Genomic DNA, 22,796 nt, shown 5'->3' on the forward strand with positions numbered 1-22,796 from the left:
TTGCTTACTTAGCCAATTAGTACAATTAACCTTTCTAGTCAGACCAGATAAATAAATAAAACCGAGTAAGAAATTGGCCGAGTTTGGGAATCGAACCCCGGTCTCCGGAGTGCGAGTCGAGCACGCTACCACCCCGCCATGCCTGCTCGATGGTTTGGAATGAACAAAGGTGCCTCTAGTGAATACGGTGTCTTCGTTTACTTCCATCTTCCTCCCTTCCCGTTACGGCGATGGTGGTGGTGATTTCTTTTATTCTCCCAAAACAGGGGACCAGTCCAAGGACCGGTTGCGCTGGCTTAGAGGAGGTCGGCGGGGATCCCTTGGGATGTCGCGGCCTCCACCGCGCGCTGGATAAGCCGGCGTTGGTCTGCCGGCTCGGAAGTACGCAGGAGAGACTCCCACGTCTCTGGGGTGTTTGGGTTGTTTGTGTTGTGATGTGTACAAGTCCACACCATGTGTATGAGAGTGGCTGGAGTTGAGCAGTGTTTGCACATGGGGTCTATCTGTTGCGGAAAGATCTTGCTGTATAAGAGGGGGTATGGAAAACTGCCAGTTTGTAGTTTGCGCCATTGGACGGCCTCGCGTCTTGTTAGATCACAGTGTGCGGAAGGATAGAGACATCTTTCGAGCCGGTAGTGCTGTAGTATGTCCGTGTAAGTGGTGAGTAGAGAAGCGCGTGAGATATTAGTGTCAGAGGAAGCAGGGAGGCCGATCACACACTCTGCTCGGCAGCTGAGATCTCGGGCGAGTGTGTGCGCCTGTGCGTTTCCGCTGAGCGACTCGTGGGCTGGGGCCCAAAGAAGTAAGCGAGAGTTGGAAGAGGGTGCAGTAGAAAGGAGAATGTGTGACGCCTGGCAAGAGATACGGCCAGCATCGTAGTTGCGGATAGCCTGTTGAGAATCACTGATGACGACTTTGGTATTAGGGTCAGCTAGCGCTAGCGCAATGGCAACCTCCTCTGCTGCGGTGACTGTTTCTGCATTGCGAATGCTGCAGGCTGTGTACCAGCTGCGGTGAGGGGCGAGAGCTACCGCCACCGTCGCTGGCTTCGAGGGATGGTAAGAGGCGTCCGTATACGTGACGTCCGGACGTCCGTTGAAGCGTTTCTCGAATTGACGTGCACGGTCGGCCCGTCTCTCGGCATGGTGTTCCGGGTGCATCCGTTTGGGAATGGGAGGGATGCGGAGATTTTGGCGATATTCCGGGGTAAGTTCAGCCTAACTTGGGGCCGCTCTCGGCGGGGAGATCCCAACTTGCTGCAGTACCGCTCGGCCAGCGTGTGTGAGTGAGAGCCGCTCGTATTGGGCAGTGAGGGTTGCTTCAATAAGTTCGCTCACGGTATTGGAGATTCCGAGAGCCATGAGCTTATGCGTAGCTGTGGACATGGGAAGGCCCAAGGCCGTCTTGTACGCTTTTCGGAGTGACGCCTCTAGCCGTTCGCTTTCTGCACGAGTGAGACGTAGGTAGGGTGCAGAGTAGGTGATGCGGGAGCAGATGAAGGCTTGAACGAGGCGCAGGAGGTTGGACTCTTGCATACCATGATGCTTATTGGAAACTCGCTTAAGGAGGCGTCCGATCTGTACCACCGACTGGTCGATGCGTTGGAGCGTGGTGTTGTTGCTACCGTTGGCCTGTAGGTGTAAGCCCAAGATCCTGATGTGATCTGTACGAGGGATCGGGTTACCTTGCACCTGGAGGTTGATCTCAGGATGTATGTTTGGAGGGCGTCGTCCCGGGGACGGGATGATTATATACTCTGACTTTGTCGCCGAGCAGGTGAGGCCAATTGTAATGAGGTAATCTCCGATCCGTTTGATTGCGGTCTGGAGAGTCTCCTCTATCTGGCCATCACTGCCGTGCGTGATCCAAAGTGTGAGGTCGTCAGCATAAATGCTGTGGTGCAGGTGAGGGATGTCGGCGAGTAGCTTGGGAAGGCCTATTAGTGCAACGTTAAAAAGCATCGGCGAAAGCACGGAGCCCTGGGGCGTGCCGCGGTTTCCCGGAGAGATGATGGAAGGATCTGCCGTGCCGGTGTTTAGTTGTACTGTGCGGTCGGAGAGGAAATCTCGGACGTACGCATACGTGCGATGTCCGACACCGAGAGCCTGAAGTTGTTGAAGGATCGCTTCATGAAGGACGTTGTCGAATGCCTTGGCAACATCGAGGCCGACGATGACTTTCGTGTCTAGTGTACGTTTCATGACCACCTGATGATGGAGAAGAAGCATAATGTCCGTGGCCGCTAAATGAGGGCGGAAGCCGAACATTGTGTCTGGTAGTAGATGGTTGTCTTCGAGGTATCTCAAGAGTCTGGTGTGGATAACGTGTTCCATCAGCTTCCCAACGCAGGACGTGAGAGAGATGGGGCGGAGGTTGGCCAAGGTTGGTGGTTTTCCCGGCTTGGGGATGATTAGATTCGCGTATTTCCACTCCTGAGGGATGGTACCGCTGGCCCAACATTCTTGAAGATAGTCGGTAAGAGCATGAATGGATGCGTCGTCCAGGTTCCTAAGCATTTTATTTGAAATGTGGTCGGGACCGGCCGCTGAAGTCGTCTTGAGGCGATTTAGTTCTGCTCGGACCTCCGCAAGAGTGATTGGAGCGTCTAGGCCGGGATTGTCAGCGCCCTGATAGAAGGGGAGGTTGGTTGCTGGTTCGGGGCGGATGTAAGTATTTATAAGCTCTTGTTTGAGCTCGTCTGGCGTGCCAGGATACTGGTGGAAGATTCGCTCGAGCTGTTGGCGTGTTTGGAGTTTGCCTCCAGCTGGGTCGAGTAAATGTCGAAGGAGGTTCCACGTGTTACGAGTGTTTGGAGTCTTGTTCATCTGGTCACAAATGTTGTGCCAGCTCTGTCGAGTGAGTTCGATTGCATAGTTCTCGATATTCGTGTGTGCGCGCGCCAGTCTACGTCGGATATCGCGGTCCCATTTCCGAGTGGCAAGTAGAGCTTCGAGCGACTTCTTGCGCTCCCATAGATGGGCGTAGTAGCGGTCGCAGTGGGGAACTGTGTCCTCTAACTCGACGGTTTTTGTGGCGTCGGCCACTTGTTTGACAATTTCGGTTGTCCACGCCTTGATGTTAGTAATAGTGGGATGTTTGTCATGCTGTTCCCTGTGCATCCGGAAAGAGTCCCAGTTAATCACCTGAGCCTCCCGTGTACATTGCCTGGTGGGCTCATGTATGACAATCTCGAGCACAAAGTGATCACTCCCGAAATTTTCGTGAGTGTGGCACCAAGTAGCTTTAACTGCGGAGGTCGTAAAGGCAAGATCCGGAGTTGTATCTCGGTGTAGGCCCGTACCTTGTCTAGTGGGGTAGGAGACGTCCGTGATGAGGGTCAGCTGATGCGTATGCCAGTCATTCCAAAGGCGTCGGCCTTTAGCCGAGTCGTAGTGGTAGCCCCAAGCACGGTGATGCGCGTTGAAGTCACCGAGGATGAGGAGGGGTTGTCCCTGCGCTAGCTGCTGGGCTTTGAGGAAAGAGGACCGAAAATATCCCTACGGGCTCGAGGAGGACTATAGACATTAATTACAAACAGACTGGTGCGACGCTTGCGCGAGGGCCGAGGTAATATTTCTAAGAAGACGTGTTCGGGGAAAGTTGGATTTAAATTGTGTTGGAGGACAGTGAGATTACGTTTGACGAGAGTGGCTAATCGACGCTTTACTCGTTCCGATAGGTATGTAGTGTAACCGGCAAGTTGCGTGTTCTTGTCGCATTCCTGTAGGACTATTAGTTCGGGGCGATCACTCGCGGTGAGGAACTGCTCGAGGACCGGACGCTTACGCGCGAACCCGCGACAGTTTCACTGCCAGATGGTGGTGTTACCCGAGCTGTTCGCCATGATTAGGCTGGGAAAGCTGTGGGGTTGGAGCGGGTGTTGGCGCAGGGGCCACGGGTACCACAGCAGCGAGAAGTTTGCCCTGTGCTTCTATAGTTTTGCTCAGAATCTCAAATTGTCATGTGACTTGTGAGCCGATTGTGTGGAGTGAGCGTTCAATGTGTGCTTCTAAAGCTGTGATGCGAGTTTGACTGAGGGCGCAGCTTTCCTCGATTTTGACAAAACGCGCCTGCCGTGGGGGAGTCAGTGTCGGGCGTTGCTTTGCGTTTTTGTGCGGATCGGTTGGGGGCAGCGATATCCATAGGTACTGTTTCAGGTGATCCCTGCGGATACGGGGGAGTGATTGTGGCCGTTGGCTTTTCGAGAGCCTCTACTCTGAGTATTAGTTGTTGGATGACTGCTGTCAGTTCCATAATTGCTTTGTGTGTGTCCGGAGTAGTGGGAGTCCCTCCCTGCGTACTCACCGGTTCATGACGTTGTCGTAGATCGGGTAGTGATGGTGGTAGCCCAGGTGGCTGTTGCAGAGGCTGAGAAGAGGCCCGTGTCTGCTGGACGACTGCAGGTGGCCCGGGCCTGGTCCGAGAGGTATGCTGAGACCCCATCCGTGGAGCGGGAGACTTGAGTGGCGGAAAAGAACTCGAGCGGTCTCGGGGCTGCCGTTGCTGGCTATCTGAGCGTTGCCGGTCCCATCGGCTGATGTGCTGGAGCGTGACCCGCTTGGCGGTCTCTTGGGACTTGAGTTTATCTGCCTCAGCTTTTTGGATTTTCTCCCACTTCCTGCGCTTGACTTCGTAAGGAGTCCTGAAGATTTCCCTGCAGCGACTATCGCGCGTGAGATGTTCCTTGCCACACAGGCGGCAGATTGGTTTGCACGTGTGGTCTTTGGTAGGATTGGATAGTCCGCAACCTCTACATTTAGTAGTTGGGCTTGCGCAAACGTCGGCTCGATGACCGAGCTCACCTCAGCGATAGCACACCTCGTATTTCTTCTTGAATAAGTTGCACCTATGGCGAATATTGCAGAAGTAGACCCAGGTAGGCACTTGGGGCTCAGCGAACGTGATGAGTACAGCGGTGGTGTTCCCGAGCCGCCGAAAATCCACAATGGGTGGGTTACGGTTGTCTTGTAACTCTGTTTGAATTGTATTTCGATCCAGTCGGAGATCGACGCCACGAATCACACCGCGGCTCGAACTATCATCTGGAGCGCAGTAGACGGATATCTCATACGCCTTGTTGTCGACGGTGATCTCTTTGAGTTGCATGACCCGTTCAGCTCTTTCGACGACTGGGGTGCAGTACGCGAAAGTATTCTGAATCAGGTTAGCTTGTATTAGGTCTTCGTGACGAACAGCGTCCCTGGTTAAGTGAGCAGCCGTGCAGATCGCTTCCAGTAGTTGGTAGGTTGTAATCTTGGAGAGTAGCAGTCCGCCGCGTGGGCGCACAATCAGCTTGAGAGCGTTGCTGGGTAAGCGAGGCTGGTTCGAAGCTACAGATTTCTTGGCTAGTAGGCATCCTCGCTGCCGAGGATTGAGTTCAGCTGTCATCTTGTTCACACGCAGCCCATTGGTGATTTGGGACGCTTGGCTCGGTCCCGCTTTGTCTCCAGGGAAATCGGGCACGGATGGCCTTGATGTTGTTCGCGCTTCCCGGAGCTTGTTAACTTTAGTCAACCAATCACTGGCTGCTAATTCTTCTTGACAAATTGGGATGCCTTCTACGGTGACCTTCATGACGAACCACGGCGCGCGGGCACGGTCCACGGCGCGGCCCAGCTGGCGAACGCTGCTGCGATGCAGGTGGCGAACGCCACTGCGACGCGGAGCTCCGTGTTCTTCGGCGCTGCGCGGTAGGCCTAGTGAGGCATCTGGCTTGGTCGCAGGGAAAAGATGACCTAAAATGGTCAAAATTTGTCGTACGTACTTCTGGTTGGTGTCCCTGGATTCCTCTCCTCTTCAGGAAACCGGTGATATCGATGAAATCATACCAGGATCTCACTGTTTAGGGTGAAGACACGAAATCAGCGGAGCTCATCTGGAGTGCGTCCGTTGTCACTCGCGCTCCCTGTCTGACCTCCCGTTACGGCGAGGTTTAGGTGTCCCCCGAGATATGATAGACAGATACATTTCCTTTCCTCAAAAACCAATTCACCGACGAGCAAGGCGTATTTGTCCGCGTTTCAGATTGGTCCAAATTGTCGTGACGTCACCACGCGCGAATTTTGACGGGTATCCACCGAAATATTGAGACAGTTTAAAAGCGTACGTTGTTGGGCTAGTCGGTCAATCATGGTGAATACAAGGGGGGTACTGCGCACAAAAAGACAAGGACAAGAAGATAACACAACAAGCGCAGACTCGCGACTAACTTTATTTGAAAACACGACACTCCTTTTATAGTTTCAAAACTGTCACATCACACACATGATGAAACCAAAAACCTGTCTTCATTGTGATACAGTTTGATAGAAGGGTCACTTACGCAATCTTTATCCTTCTGTTTGATGCAAAACGCCTCCGCCAACTCACGCGCCACCTGGTCACGGCTCCTCCTCAAAACTTTTGTATCTGTCAGCAAAGGCAGGCAAGGGTTATTGCGCGTAGCATCCGGGCATGCGACACAATGCAGGGGTAAATTCGACCCTGTCCCTGATTTCATGGAAAGCTGGTGTTCTCTTAAGCGCTCATTCAGACATCGGCCTGTCTGACCGATGTATACCCTGCCACAGGTGAGGGGAATCTGGTAAACGACACCAGTCTGGCACCTGACAAAACGAGTGGCATGACGCTTCTCGCAGTCCGCTCTCCTCTTCCCTCCGGACATGACCTGAGGGCACAATGAGGCCAACTTGCATGGGGCGGTAAAAACTACCGGCACGCCGTACCGTTTCGCCACGTTCTTCAAGTTGTGGGAAATTCTGTGAATATACGGTAGAACCGCTGGCCTCATTTCCTTAGAATGGCCACTATCCCGGCACGTCCTATTTTTCAGTTTGCGCAGAAGCTTCTCTGCCATTGCAACAATGATTGAAGCAGGAAAACCAGCCTTCGTCATCCTAATTACCTGATTATTGAGGCTCTCGTGCACCAGGTGAGCGCAAGACTTAGACAAGGCGCCCTGCAGGCAATTGCGTAAGTGACCCTTCTATCAAACTGTATCACAATGAAGACAGGTTTTTGGTTTCATCATGTGTGTGATGTGACAGTTTTGAAACTATAAAAGGAGTGTCGTGTTTTCAAATAAAGTTAGTCGCGAGTCTGCGCTTGTTGTGTTATCTTCTTGTCCTTGTCTTTTTGTGCGCAGTACCCCCCTTGTATTCACCATTGAGACAGTTACTGCGCAACTTCCTTTCCTCACATACAATTTTCGACTAGTGTCTACTGAGATATGTGAGACAGTTAATGCGTAATTTCCTTTCCTCAAATACAATTTTCATTTTCTTCACTACGGCCCTTCTTTCTTCTTTCACTCACACTTCCTCCCTTCCTGTACCGTGCGGCTCAGGTGTCCACCGAGAGGGCAGAAAATTACAGCCCCATTCCCTTTCCTTAAAAAGCATTGCGTTCAAAGGGCAACGCATCGCGCCGAACGGGTGGCGGCGTTCCGTGGACTCCCTGGCAGCGCTACAACACGCTGTCGCGTTCCACTCCTAAAGGCGAAGCTTAAGCGTCATTAATTGGCAGTTAATTAATGCACCAACAAAATGTGAAGTGAACAATCGCGTAGCAGAATGCAGCACTCAGGCTTTCGCCTTTCACCACTTTAGCTGGTAAAGTTCCTCCTAATTTTTCTATTTCCTGACATGTCCGCAGTGGAGGGCATGGTGCCCGTAAACGAGCGTGCGTGTTAAGAGGAAGCATGAGAAGCGTATGAATGGCAAAGCACACTTGCGAGAGGCTCCTCGACGGTCTCTGCCGCGCACGAAATGATGGTGCCAGCGTCGAGCTTGCGACGGAACTCGTTGTTGCAGTACCGTTAGAATGTAGTCAGCCGTCCGATGTCTACAAACGTCATTACGAAGCACTTATGCAAATGAGGGCCGTTAGTCGTCGTGCTTTCCCTCCCCGTCATGCTTGGGAGGGGTAGGAAATAAATTATACGACAGAAACTATGACATCGAAAGAAGGCTGCTACGTCGCGTTAGAGAGCAGGAAATGGTTAAGGAGAATGAAGAAGATGAATAGTTCATTACATGGCGGAGGTATTTTGAGAGACATTATGTGCTGGGTCTCTGTTATGCGATTTTTAGGCATGGTATAGAGCAATGGCTGTTTTGATTGCTTAACTAAAATTGCCCCGTCTGCTTAACCTCTGGTCTGTGCTACAGTCAGCAACAAAAATCCCAAAACTAACTAGATATCACCTCTTCATGATTTAGGTAAGGAACTTTTCCGCTTGTTGGCAATGTGATGAAATATTTAGTGAAGAGAACAGCTCATTGCACAATTGCCTTGTACGTTGTGGGCTCTGTAGCGATTTACGCATTGCGCGGTGTTTGAGCGACATGAGGAAGGCTCTCGTTTATGCCTGACGGAGTAGTGATCATAGTTCTCTGATGAGGCATTTGTGTAGGAACATGAATGTTCAGTTTAGAGCCCTGCCAGTATAGGAAACCGTTGAGAAATGGTTATAGCACGACGCGCTTGGAGGAAGACGGTGAAGTACTACAAGACACAAAGAGATCGGTGCATGAACACGGTACATCAGTATAGTTAGAGGAGTTGTTCGTTGTGTAAGAACAAACGACTGACCAACTAGTCAAAGCGGAAGTCATACTGCTGATTGCGAATGATGCGGGTACGCGAAGACTAGTGTGCATACGCTGCAGCGTTCGAGGGCGTGTGTTCTGTGCACCCGTACAAACGAGACAGCTGTGCAAGATAGAAATGCTGGAAAAAACTGCCCCCCTATGCACCTCAAGGCAGCCATACTTTTTTTTTCGTCAAACGGTGGTTACGCATTCCTGTTGAAGTATTAATGACAGTAAATTATGTATAAAATCCACAATTTTAAGAGCCTGAATAAATTTTTATTCATGTACAGCTGAATCTTCTAGAAGACTTGCCCTCCTTGCTAATAGAACAACGTTACAGTAACCAGTCTGTTCTGGCATGCTAACGCAGGTTAGTTGGTATTCTTCAAGTGGCTTTGTCATGTGCTATGCAACAACAGAAAACTGGTGTGCTAATATTTTTGCTTCAGACGCTAAAAATCAAGAAAGCGAAAAGATCTCACTGTCGTCAATACAGAACATTTTCTTCGGAGACTGAACGTCTCGGAAAATAAAAAAAAAAATGTCGCAAAATGGAAAGGAAGATTGAGAGAACAAATGTAGCACACAAGGATCAAAGTATGAATTCATCCTGTATGTCCATGCCAAACCAAGCGAACCATTCCAAAGATCAAACGCTCAGAAGTTCCATGCGATAATCATACGGGATTCAGCTAGCAGGAATCTTAAGAAATAAAGGCGCGAAATGTTTGGGAAAAGTGCGGTGCAGTGGAGGCGCTGCTGTCAGTGAACAGAAGCATATTTAATAACTTATGCAGATGTCGGAAGAGCATCCTACATTCACTATCCGCTAAAGTTCACGTTCCCTGTTCAACACCCGCAAGCTTTTTTAATCATCATCATGCAGGGTAAGGCGGCAGTTTCTCAGCGTATAATGCATGGTCTTAAAGAAGGCCTGTTTGCGATCCAGAACTCTGCTTTCTGTACGAACGGCCGCTTTGTCTTTCGCCGACCGGAAAAAGTTGCTTCTTCTTATCTGCCCTTCCATCGCCTCTGACATTCGGTGAAAAAACAATGCCTTCTGACGCACATATGTGGAATTAGATCAGCACAGCCAGAGGGCGCAGTGAGCGCATCATCTTGAAACACTGCCGACGGCGCGTATATGCACGCCGATTCACCGTCCTACTTCTCACAGTTCTGTTGTCATTGTTATTACTGTCATTGTTATGGACGCCACCACCGAAAAATGACACTAGCTTCCCACCACCTGCTTCAGAGTACGTAACGAAGCACCAAAATATATACAGACGAAGGACATATATAGGATTGTCTGAAGTGGCGGTGCTCGGCTTGCTATGGGCGTCATAGAGCCGCTTGAAGGCGTCTTGTGCATGCAAACAGGGAAAACCTCGAAAATAAATTTTGAAGTATAATCATGGCCTCGCCTTTTCACATGTGGGTACGGTTTCGTGGCACACACACACCATTTCCAAAGCTTTGTGTTATCACAGTGGAATCTAAATCAAATGCCGTGGCAGCCAAACTTTAAACAGTGGTACAACGTACAATTTTTCGGCCGTTTTTTAGTGAACGCACGATACGTGCCGCACAGAATTTGTTCTGCATTGCAGTTGCGTTGTTATTTTATGCGCGCTGCAAACTTGGTTTCACCTGATTTGTTGGCATTGCCGGTTTATTTTCTTTTACCGCTTTTGTAATGCTGCTCTAGAGGTTTGACACAATTGCTAAGCGATGGTAAAATGTTTAGCAGAATCCACCAAGGTGGAGTAGATTTGTAATAAGGGAGTAATAACTCACTGGCATCCACCCAAGCGCAGCCATGCGGCTACAAAGAAAAGCTACCCAGCTTTCTCAGAAACTGCGCAGTTAAAGAAAAATTTGTCCTGGAGCGGGCTTCGAACCCGGGCCACCGCTTTACCAGAGCAGTCGCTCTACCAATGACCTAACCGGGACAACAAGCTTATGGTAGGGCGAGGGCGAACAACGAAACAGATCGGGAGCAGTGAGGGTGAAGTGTGCGCTTTTTGGAACCGCAGTCTGCTTTCCGCCAGCTCGAGATTGCCTAAACTTGCTAAAAAGCGCGGGAGAGGCTGGCTGTGTCTCCATGCCTCAAGAAAGCGCGAAACATATATAATGACGAGGACTAGCGCACCAGTGCGATGTTGTCAGCCTGGTGTTCGAAAAGAAGAACCCCACTTTTTCTGCCAAAGTTCGGGGCGACTGACGGCGGGACAATCTCCAATAATCGACCCGAGGGTAGAAAGGACTGAGGAAGCTAGCAGCGCTTCCGTGTCTCCATGAATGGCGTTCAACGCGACGGCAATATAGCCTGGCAACATTGGGCTTCCCCATCTGAAGCCCTGCCACAGACGGCACCTCACACGGTCGTAATTACACGCACCGAGTCTGGGTCGAGAGTAATGACTCTCTGTCACATTTCGCCTGGCTCAGGAGCATTTATTTGTCTGCCTCAAGGACACCTGGCACATTTAGGATGAATGGGAAAAGACCTGCGAGGCGTCTGGGGAAGGTCGATTATTCGTAGAAGGCAGTAATTAAAGCTCTCGACACTATTCTTCTTTTTATATTTTTTTTCTCCTAATGTCATTTATAAACATATATCTTACTGTGACCCTATGCTTCAGTAGGGTCACAGTTTAAACTTTAACTCAGTAGTTAAAGTTTAAGATTTTCGAATATATGACCGAGAAAAATTCGTTTTCCCTCGCGCCAACGCACTTCGCTAGAGCCCCCTAGGGCAAAGCGCCAACTTCAGCATACACAGAATCCATCCCACCCAATGCAAAAAGCACCTGCCTTTGGTGCAATGCATCTCACACGCTTTCGTATATCATGGGAATGCCAGGATAATTCCGCAACATTTAAAGACACCGGACACGTCACCCCTGCAGTGGGAGGCGCAACTTACTAGCGTCACCTTGTGAGAGCCGACGAGCGCTCACCCAAGTGGTGTGCTCATCGGCCAAGGCCACCAGGGTCCGGAACTTAGGTCTCCAACCACCAGCTCAGTGAGCACCGATTTTGGTCCTCAGACGCTTTCCCTCCTCCTCTTCAGATGTGGAAGTGCGTGCATGCGAATTTGTACGCACTGCCGCTAAGAAGAAATTAACTAGTGCAACGCAGTTCTTCCAAATCAGGGTCAATAGTTTTTTGCTTTAGTTGTGTATCTGTTTATTTCCTCTGGAAACAGGAAGTATAGTGCGAAACTTACTCTCTGTAAAAAATGCAGGCTGCGCCAAAATAAAATTCAGAAGAGTCCACGGGTCAGTGTTACGTATTTCATTATTGTTGAATACGAAGGGAAGCATGAATTTACTTATTCTAGTTCTATAGAGAATGAAACTATTGTCGAGATAGTATTTATCTAGATAAAAGTAATGCGCATTAACGCTGCACTTCGCTTTCTTTTCGTCCATTTCAGCACCATAATGGTATAGAATACTGAGGAGTATATAGAGCAACAAAAGATTAGCACAGTCTGAACAAGGACGCTTCAGAAGAGTACAGACTGTACCGAAGAATCCATTATTGGCACTTTCATGACCTCCGCAGGATTGCACATAGCTTTGAGCTTTCTTCTTTTCCCCTCCTATATATACCTTGTAAATTTGGCACTAAGTTACGCACTAATGGCTTTCGTTCGCTGACCTAAGACACCGTCCTTAATTATACATGTGTAACTGTAAAAGCGGTAAATCTACGTCGGCACATGACTCCGCGAACAGATTCAGTTAGAAACCAGGTTCCTCGCACTACTGCTTGCGTCATTTATCTTCTATGATATTTTATTAATGGCTAAATGCACGCTTACAAAGAAAGGCAGAATCCATTACCCAGAGATAGTAAAACATTAGTGATTAACTATCTTTACTCATTCTACAATTAAGAAGGTATAGTAAAAAGATTGTAACAAGCAATCAGAGTTAAAAATCTTTTATAAGTACAATTTATGTATTTCGGATTGTTTCCCTTGTTTATGAACCCCTTTTCTTGCATAGCGTAAGAAATATTTGACATCACGTCACAAAGTTAAAATATCTCTAACTATTTACTGCACTGAAAATTGATAGAAGTATCCTCGCCAAGCTGCTACTCGACATTTTCTAGTTCAAATAGTAATTGTTACTACCTGAATTATATTGCTTAGTAATGACCTCTCTTATTGCCTAAGCCAGAATCTAATAGTGAGCTACTAACTTTAAAAGAGTGGTAATAAAGACTACTCTTTCCAGCCTTTTTATGAGTAGCACTTTCGTCTTTCGAGAGTGTATCGGCGGGAAATGACAAGTCGATGGGTACGTCTGCGTCATCGAGTGCCACGCGTTCAGCTAGAATCATGAATATAAGCTGTGTTAAACTGCTTCTGAGCTCTCAGCGGCAGTTAGGCGCCAGTCGTGGAGCTAGGCCCAGCTGGTCAGCCGTTGAGGTCAGCTGTTGTGCGGACAACGTCCCTGGTTGTGGCAGTCTTACGCAGTAATGAATTCACGCTGCAGATAACGAGAGAGGCTAGCTACCAAACGAGAAAAGCCTGTCCCACTCTCAAACCAACAGAAAACTACATGCAAGTGGAGACAGAAAGTTATAGAAAGGGAAAATAGAAGTTGAGGGCCAGTTTTCCTTCATTTCGCATGTACAGTCTTTGTCAAAAGTAACCAGGCCGCATGGTTTGATTCTTGCTTGTATAGTGGAGCCCTTGTGGCTTTCCTAAAACTCAAAAGGTGTTGGAAGGTAAGAAGACCCCCAGTCCTTACCTTTAACGACCATTTCAGCTTCAGGGAAGCTGTAAGGGCTCCACTGTACGAGCTAGAAGCAAACCATGCAGCCTGGTTACTTTTGACAAAGACTGTACCTCTCTACAAGACGGAGAACCCTCCGTGCTCTTCCACGGCTATATCTCTACGCACAGGCTCCTACAGCAAGAGCCTCTCTCCACTGGACTCGGAAGGGGTTCGTCCTCTACACTTCACCTTGCCCTACATTTATTCATGCTTCAACTCTACCTGCAGCTGTCGCGTTCTCTGAGTCTTCGATCTTTATTAACGGCAAGGACCTCCGGAATTATTAATGCGAGAGCATTATATGGCTCTGTCGCGTCAGCAAAAAGTGCCCGCAATTTTTTTTTCCATGATTACGTCGTTCTCTGAAGATAAATGTGCGAAAGTGTGATTCTGACAGATAGTGTGTGGTAAAGTGTTGGCGTGCGAAAAATTTAGTTGATGGGGTGTAATTAGTTAATTAAACACGAAAAAGCAACAGAATACACTTAGACGCAAAAATAAGCATGAACGTCGATTTAGTACATGGGCACCACAACATCCACAGACGTCGATGTAGTATGTGGACGTTTTGTGTTGTTGTGTTGTGTGTTGAGTTTTATGGCACATAGGCGACTGAGGCCTTCATGCACCAAGCACAAGGTATGTATCAAATATTTCTGCGCTGAATTGTATAGAAATGTGAAAAATCATGGTGCTGTAGGGGGCCTAAGACGTTAGTACTACCTAGTGCTCACATAGAAAAGAAAATTTTTAAATGGTTACTATAGTAAAAGCTTAAAAGAGAGTTGCGTAACCTCAGCAGCTATCCTTGGCTGCGCAAGGATGTCGAGTCTCCCAACGACCCAAATAAAAAGCTCAGCCTTCCTCTCAAAAATGAGAAAGTGGCTGAGGTCTACCAAAATACCAGAATAGGAGCTGGTCAGAATTTAGAGATTCTCTAGAAATCCTGCTTCTCTTAGAAAGCTAAAAACGCAAGACATGTCAACGATTGCATTATCCCCTAAAGGCAGAGTTGGATGAAAAAGAATATGTTCGTTATAAAATTGAATGAAGTACTTTTTCACATTGCTCCGATTCGGGTAACCGTTGTGATCTCAAAGTTTTATTGTGGTTGGCCACCCATCTCTAAACTTGGCTCGCAGTTGTGCCTCTTTAAATCTGAAGGGCAAACCCTGCCTGCCTTTGTTTTGCGGAGTCCCCTGCGGGCCGTGTGAGGAAGTTAGCAAACACATTCACGGTAAGGGGTAGGGAAGAAAGGAAGAAGTAATTTCATCCATAGTGAACGAGCGCTTCGCTTCCCTAATACCTTCCCGACGTGTCCTTTACAATACTTTACTACCTTTCGCCCTTCTCTCTCCTCATCTTGCTCCACCGAACACGTGCGCTTCCTCTTCGATATTGACGCGTCGTAGCAAGAATGTATCTCACATTCCGCTCCTTCCAAGTAGCTTCATTGCTCCCCGATGACCCCTAGCGCAGGGTCAGCAGCAGCACCTGAACCCAAGAAAGCAAGTCTACTGCCTCTAAAAGTTTGAACACGTGGAAGACAGGATGCTCCTGCAGACAGAATCTTACTGTCTTCTATAGCCCTGTGTTCCCGAGTGTGCACGTCTGTGCGCTGTGGCTATTTTTCTTCATCATGTCCCGGCCAACTTGATACGGCCGCAAGGTTGTTGCGCAACGATGTCGTTAGCCCGCAAGTTTAATGCCCGGACACGGCTTTGTTTCGTCTCGGTGGTAGGGAACAGATTGTAAGCATCGCTTCGCTCCAATTTCGCAATACCGCGAAAGCTTGTGCTTCTTTCATACGTGCCGCTTGATGGCGTTGATTTTTCTTTTACCGGCGTGACCTCTGGCTACATTATTCAGGAAATAGGCGCAGCGTCATCGTTAGTGTCCCAATTTATTTTCTCTAATTCTCTCCAGTGCCGCCGGGTACCCACCGGGGAAACAACGGCTACAAGCTTTCCCCTGACTAGTGCTCAGCTTCTTTTGGGGTGAAATGCTTAGAAAATGGATCGCTGACCCCCCCCCCCCCCCCCTCTCTCTCTCTCTTGACCAGAAGAAACAACCAACCTTGTTCCATGACGCTCTTCGGCCACAAGATGCCCTTGCGCCATAAAACTTCATCATCATCATCATCATCATTTTCTGTCATTTTCTGTGCATCTTAAATGAACCGTCTGAAGTGCCCAGATGACGCGTTCAGACGGAGTGCTCAATATCGAAATAAGCAACCTGAAGGCGTTGCATGTTAATTCTCTTCCCCACTTTTGTAAGGCCATCTTTTGAGAGAGCGCTACGATAACTAAATTTTATGGGCGTGCGTAAGTGTACCGCAATGACTCATGCAAAAATAATTTCAATGCTCTAGCAGATTGTCGCCTCGCAAAAAATTACCGACTTCTCCAACACTAAATTTTCTGATTGCCTGAAGTGGCGGTGCGCGGCTCGCTGTGTGCGTCATACGGCCTCTTGTTGACGTCACCCTATTTCTCTTGCCATCGCTGGCATTTTCTGTACCATCTGCCAGTACACACACACACGTCGCAACTTTTTTCTTAATGTGAGAAGTAATGCTTTCACATTAAAAAAAAAAGAAAAAAAAAGATCGAGTCTCGCTTTCTTTTCAACTGGTTGTCAAGGTAAAGTCGCGCTTCCAGCTCATCATTAAACATCGGAACAAATCCCATCTAAGAAACCTCATCCCCCGATACTGCAGGACCACTCGAATAGAAAACTAAAATCACATTCGTGCTAGCATGGCCGAGAGCGGCTACTAATATTTCCATGAGTAAATAATAGCGTATGCATATTTACCGGCTGTAACCTTCAACATAAGCCTTGTAAAACTGCTTGCGAAAACAGGAATGTGTAGACGAGAGCCACAAACCCGTAGGATCCCCCCCCCCCCCCCCCCCCCCCCGAGCAATTCCTGGGAGAATATTAGCAAAGCGGCGTTCAACTGAGCCAGCTCATCTAATGGGCGAAGTGCGCGGACCATCGAGGTGGACGGCGGGCTTCTGAGTAACCGCTTCGGATGAAACAAGGCTCCCACCCGGCGGACAATCTCAGCGTCATAATGCCCGACACCGAAGTACCTCGGAGGGCGGCTGCTCGGGAAGAGAGCGCGGAGGAGAGGAAAGGCCCCGGTGAACGTGAGCGCTTTGAGAAATCGCATCGAAGCGGCCAAGGGCAAACGCAAGGCATGTCGGGAAGTAAGTGCGCACAAGTGCTGAATCCCCAGCTCGTAAGAATCGCATGTTTGCCAGGCCCTCCACCGGTGGCGTCCGTGGAAGCTTCCGAGGGGCCCACAAGGGCTCGCCAGGGCCATTCGTATTCAGTGCACAGAGTGCTTTCGTCACAACTTCGCTCATCGCTCTCTGTTAGTCGGCGCTCGGGCCAATCTGCGTTCCTGATTTCTAGAGTGCAGAAAAGGTGCAACTTGGTCTCTGACGAAACTCATTCCAAATCAGAGATTTGAAAACAAAAGCTCTCATCTATTAACTCAAACAAAATCATCGGATATCTTTTCAGAAAGCGTAATTGTACCACCGTATCCTTATTCCCTGTAATGTGCCGATAATTTGATATGATGGCGGGAAAAATTCGCTGTGGCTTAGCTTGGTTAAGCCTGGTAATTGCGAAAGCAATATCCGTACCTACGCCATGGTTCAGCTCGTAGTGTAGCTGGTGGTGGTGCTTGTCGTTAGACTTGTGGTGATGCATCGGTTATACAATCCAATTCAATCCAATGTAATGTAATGTAATCTAATATCATGTAATCTAATCTAATCTAATCCACTCCAATTTAATCCAATCTAATCTAATCTAACCTAATGTAATGTAATCTAATCTAATCCAATCTAATCTAAGGCCTCCGGTGGTGGCACCGCCACCACTCGCAGACGGCGCGAGATGGTCGCCCAGCTCTTCGGCGTGACGTCACACAGAGGTCATGCGAAAGGTCATTTCATGTGCACCGCCGTCGCACGGCAAAGGCTTGAAAGTGCAAGTAGTAAAGCTTTCACTTTAAAAGAAAACGCCTTGAAATTCCTGCAGCCATGGCCTGCATGCGCGGTTGGCCCCCAGTACCATCATACTACAGTTTGTCACATGGTAATATTATGGGACCATAGATTGAATCTCTTCACTGATAGCAGCAGATATAATTCGCCCTGCAAGACCTCTGCCCTCCAGGATTTTATGGCATTTTATGCAAATTCAGACCTCTGCCAACCTGTATTTGATGGCATTTTATGCAAATTCAACCAAGATTTCATAAGTTGTGTATGTTTGCAGTTGGCGTTGCGCACGCGCTTGTATAAGCTGTCGAGATAAATAGCGTGATGTTTTATACTACAGAATCCACAGAGACGGGTGGGTGATAAAAAAATAGAGATAGTACCGCACACTAAAATAAAATGCAGTGGCCCGGCATGCATATATTTTCCTCAGACCTATTTACGGTGCAATTTAACGCTGAATATACGGCGAAAAGCTCTTTTTTCGTGTTTGAAACTTTATTTATGAGAATATTTACTTTTTCTGTGATTCTAAACACTGTTACAGCCTCCTGCGTTTGCTACAGTGACACTATAAGCTATGAATTTTTTTAAAGACATCTTAGCTGTCGAACGCAAAGGCTGGGTTATTTTGGAATAGATGACCCTGCCGCAAAAATGTTCATGAGGCGATCAAGTATGAAGCGTAAGTCGTGCTTTCAGCAGAGGTCTGAGCAAGTTTATACAAAAGCGAATGCCTGCAATAGCGATACTGATTTTTATTGAAAAAAGTTCGAATAAAATGACATAAAGTACGATATTTTGTCTTTGTCTTGTGCGATGTCTGTGGACGTTACAGAACCCAAAGGGATTGAAAGCAATACAGATCCCCTCATTGCGGTCTCCCTCGAAGCCCATGTGCTGCTTTGGTTCGTTAAATTTTATGCAGTAAGAGAAAAATTATACACTCTAAACACCAATAAGTCTGTATGGGAGTAAGAAGGGTGTAAACTGTCTTTAAAAGGAAGTTCGCTAGAGGACAGCTTACTCCCTTTTTACACCTTTCTGTGTAGAGTGCAACAGTGGAAACATACTCGGTCGGTCAGTGCAGTCGCAATATTCCTCTTGATTTCATTTAAAACGAATAAGGGGGGGGCAGCAAACATCGAAAAATGTTGCTTACTCGTTGCAGTCAGCATAAAAACGAACGAGGGGGGCCCTTTTCTTACCCAAGCTCTACCCTCAAACTTTCCTCTTGCAGGCTCTGCCACAGATAGGGGATCAGTTATGGGTATTACCGGAAATGTGATTTCATCGTAAAATGCTGTAGGGTCAAGTGGAATACTACGCACGCACAGTGTAGGCCCGCAAACAACGAAGCGGGCGAGGAAAATTTCCGTCAACCTCTCTGTGCTCCCGGCTCTGACCTAAAAGCTGCTCGTTCATTGCAGTTGGATCGAACCTTATTTAGTTAAATCCACGGAACCAAGATGGGGCGGGCGGCCAAACTCGGTTACTTTTATGGCCCAGGCTCAGGCACACGCAATAGCAGCCCTTTCAGCAACACCGTGATCAATTACCACGAACCTAAGGAAAGTTCAAATCAAGGCGCTTTTTACAAGCTTCTTTTCCTACTCCTGGAAAGCACTATTAGAAAATAAAAATTCTGCCAAATTTTTGTATTTTTTTATCATTTCCCGCCTCGTATCTGTGCCGGAAAACGCAAATCAATAAAAGAGCTTGCACGGCGCCTTCTGTGGTGGAACCGAGAGAGTTTGGCAGAAATACATGTGCATTACAAGCACGAACAGAAGTGTCGATCAGCAGTGGAAAAGCTTTTTTTTTATTATTACCGATACATCCGATATGCCCAAAGCTCTGCCGCACAACATTGTAAACAGGCTGAAGAACGTATTCAAAGCTGCTGCTTCAACGCATGGAAAGTCTGGGCCAGCAGAACGCAGTGAATTCAAGCCAGTAGACAAAACTCAAGCGGAAACGATAGCTCTGTCGATACTTGAGCCCGACCATAAAGGTGCAAGTGTCGAGAAGAATAAAAGAAATGTGCCACAATAAAAGCACCACCACGTGACCAGAAACTCCAGGCGGTGCGCTCTCTAAAGACCCTACCGAAGCACATTTACTCACCCGTTCCCAGCCCCCTATCGCTGACGGAAGTGCCGTTAGAATAATTTTTTTCTCTCCTAAGCGAATTTTTTTTCCCACTTCTTGACCCAGTCAGATCACATAAGAACCAAAAAGATTTTCAGCTGAAGAATACGTGGATGGAAACTCCGAGAAGAACGCACGGTTCCTTCTCCTCGTCCCCGCAGTCTTGAACGTGAGCTCGCATCGATCCACCGCAACTACCACCAACAGAAGCGACCTTCAACTCAGGAGGGCAGGAGGTTAATTGCGCTCGCTCAGTGCTTAGCGGTATGAGCGTCCTCTCTCCCTCTCTCTCTCTAATCCTGACTCCTTTCCTCCTCGCCTCCACTTCCACGATCGGCTGTTCCCAGGTCTGCGACAGACCACACGGAGCCGCAAAAGATGGAAGGCGCAGAAAAGGCAACACGCAGTTTGGAACGATCGGGCCTGCTACTCTGAGGAAACTTATTATAGGATACCCTGCGCCTTCCTGCCCTCTGGCTTCTCTAACCGCGCACACACTGGAAGGAAGCAATCAACAAAAATAGAGAGGATGCGTGAGGCAAGAACGTCGACGGTCGACGCTAGGTCACTGGATATATATACAAACGTGCGCGACTCAATCACGAGGGGCAGTTTCTCTTTGCGGTCCCCCGTACCGTGTTTTACGACTCCCCACGCAAACGGAAATCAGTACGGGTACGCACAACCGTTCGCTTTGATATCCCGGGACTTCTGCTTCTATGTGCGTTCTCATTCTAAACCTCTTCCCCATTTAGGAGCTTGACTGCAAACTAGTACCACGTTCTGAAGTAATCCGGGAGGCAGCCCACGGTTCCAGGATGCTAACTACTCGCACATACCCTTGTTTTGAAGGCTGTCTTGAATTTTAGACGTATCCCCTCCCTGTAACAAATAAAACAAACCATTACCTGCATGTATACCTAATTATTCATTCAAGGTAGGTTCATATGAAATGGAGTGCATTTGACAGGAACGGTCATCATACGACACGGGTGCTGCGCTGTCAGCTCTGTGCTTAACAGCTTATGTTTCGTAGCGAGAGCTATATTGGACGTATTCTCGCCGTTTCGCTGTGGCCGGCGGCCACACCACGAGCTTAGCCGTTGCCTACCAACCGCCGCAGCTGGCAGCGTCGCTCGCCCAACACAGGAGGAGCCGGCGTTGCATCGTATATATAGAAGGGGCGGATCGGTGGGCGGCAGACATGGAAAGTGAGTCAGAGAGACTCAAAGAAGCCAGGCTTCGTCATCAGAACGAAATAAAAACGAGGCAACGAGCTAGGAAACGGAGGAAGAACGAGCCGCATGTCTCGAGAAGCGTCGTAAGTACGAAGCGCCAGGTGAGTGGATTCAGATGAGGATGGTTCGTCGTCTATAGTACGACATGTCGTGCCAGGGCCGACGCCATTACTGTGTATATGGTGGATAGAGGTGGAACGCACTGGTACTGGCCCTGGTTTCGTACCAGTACTGAGACGTACCATGCTAAACGATAAAGATGTAACCGTACAGATAACCGAGCTAAATAATAAGTTTAACCGTACCTCTCGCTACGCACATCCAGGCATAACTGAATTAAGCCACATCTAATTTTTATTGAATATAGCGCTCAAAGTTACTGAAGGCACGACTCTTGCTGCTTATCAGATTTCGTTAGGGCAATTACAAAAGACGACTCCAGTAAAATCAGCGTTGCTCGGGCTTTGAGTTTGCTTCATCAAGCTGCAAAAAAAAAAAAAATCAAAACTTGTGCGGTCTCTTGTATACAATTGTTCCGTCGCAGGTTCAGGCGTAAGCAGCCAGTGGCGTATGTCACCAACGAAATACGCGTCTACTTTATAAAAAATAAAAAAAGAAAGGAGAGAGAGAGAGTGAAATGTTTGAAACAGGCACAGAAATACTCGTCTCCTTTGCCCCTATTCTCTTTTGAGCGAAATCGACGACTGCCATCGCTCTTTAAATCCGCTATAAGAACACCTGAATAAATAAGAAGCCCACAAGGGGATCGATGCGTGCACATGCATACACACCAACGTACAGCGCATACTGCATATTTAATTGGCAGCGTGGCTATAAGGCTGATCTATCCATTTTATCAAGGTGCGTTGAGAGCGGGAGAGCAGTAGGCGAAGATGAGTGTCTCGAAAAATGCATGGACTAGAAGACCTCCCGGGTGAGAGGACAATAAAAAAGCACATCCTACATACTGCACAAAGAACTGCATTTAGTGCAGAAGGTAGTCGAGGCGTGTAAGGTTTTGCATTAGGTTCCAGATAGCGGTGGTTGCAAGTCGGCGATTCGAAGCAGGTGTTTAATGTTGTGAACTCATTTCTACATAGGGCCACTGTGTGCCCTTGTACAGCACCAGAAACATGTAAGCCTAAACTGGAATTGCGTGTTTATGGCAGGCAGCGGGGTCAATAACCCAGAGCTGCCGATGGTTAGTGCATGCCCAGGTTGGTCTGCCAAAGGTGGGCCGTGGAATCTCGATGTGGTGGCAATGGACGCCTTCCAATGGGTGAAGGAGCGGGGAGGGATGTCCGTTGAAGGTGCCGGAAGTTTGAGCGGCACCTGAGGTCTGTTCTGCCTCTTGACGCACTGTACTTGGCCTTCGGGTTGGAGTGCAGGCCTTAGGAGGCCTGATGTGCTGTCGGACGACGCCGGAACTTTAGAGTGTCGGGCTCGTTCAGACGGCGCAGGTGAACGGAGCAGACTTCCGTCGGGTCCCCACGGCACATCCCCACTCCGGTCGGAGCGGGAAGATCCTTCCTTCCCAGGCGCACGCCGCTGAGTGGCCAGTTCTGACTGGGAGTGGCGGAGTAGACCTTGCGAGGTGGTGGACCCTGGGTTCGACGCATTGCCAAGCCTAATTACCTAACTTTTGGTTTATTTATTTTTTATTTTTAAAAGCTGCTAAAAATTCTAACGCAGTGATTTTTCTTTGCCGCCTCTATGATCACATTGTTTGCGCGCTGTTTCAGATCGTATAAGACCAATCACTGAGACTCTTACAGTCAGTCTAACAATGTCACGTCCACCGATGCCGGAATTGGTATTATTTTCCTATTAATGCTTGACCTGTGTTTTTGACCGAATTTTGATATCTGTTGTTAGGACCATAAAATTTTGACACTCTTGCAGTCTTGGACATTTTAGTAATATTTTTGAAAACGAAAAGGCCTGAACATGAATTCTGCTTGCATCAATCACTAGACAGTTTGATAT

At 48.3% G+C, this 22,796-nt stretch overlaps 1 protein-coding gene across 1 annotated transcript; it reads right to left on the bottom strand.

Moving 5' to 3' along the window:
• Window positions 1-231: 231 nt before the first annotated feature.
• On the bottom strand, window positions 232-5,741 carry LOC149332278 (uncharacterized). Its single transcript, XM_089557177.1, has 2 exons — window positions 4,306-5,741; window positions 232-3,464 (listed from the first exon to the last, which is right to left on the bottom strand). The coding sequence occupies exons 1-2, from the start codon at window positions 4,441-4,443 to the stop codon at window positions 1,218-1,220; spliced, it is 2,385 nt and encodes a 794-aa protein (XP_089413303.1). The 5' UTR covers window positions 4,444-5,741; the 3' UTR covers window positions 232-1,217.
• Between the last annotated feature and the right edge of the window lie 17,055 nt (window positions 5,742-22,796).

Source organism: Amblyomma mixtum, chromosome 8 (assembly GCF_055824585.1).
Source record: "Amblyomma mixtum isolate Tamu chromosome 8, ASM5582458v1, whole genome shotgun sequence".
In the NCBI taxonomy this organism is placed as follows: Eukaryota; Metazoa; Arthropoda; class Arachnida; order Ixodida; family Ixodidae; genus Amblyomma; species Amblyomma mixtum.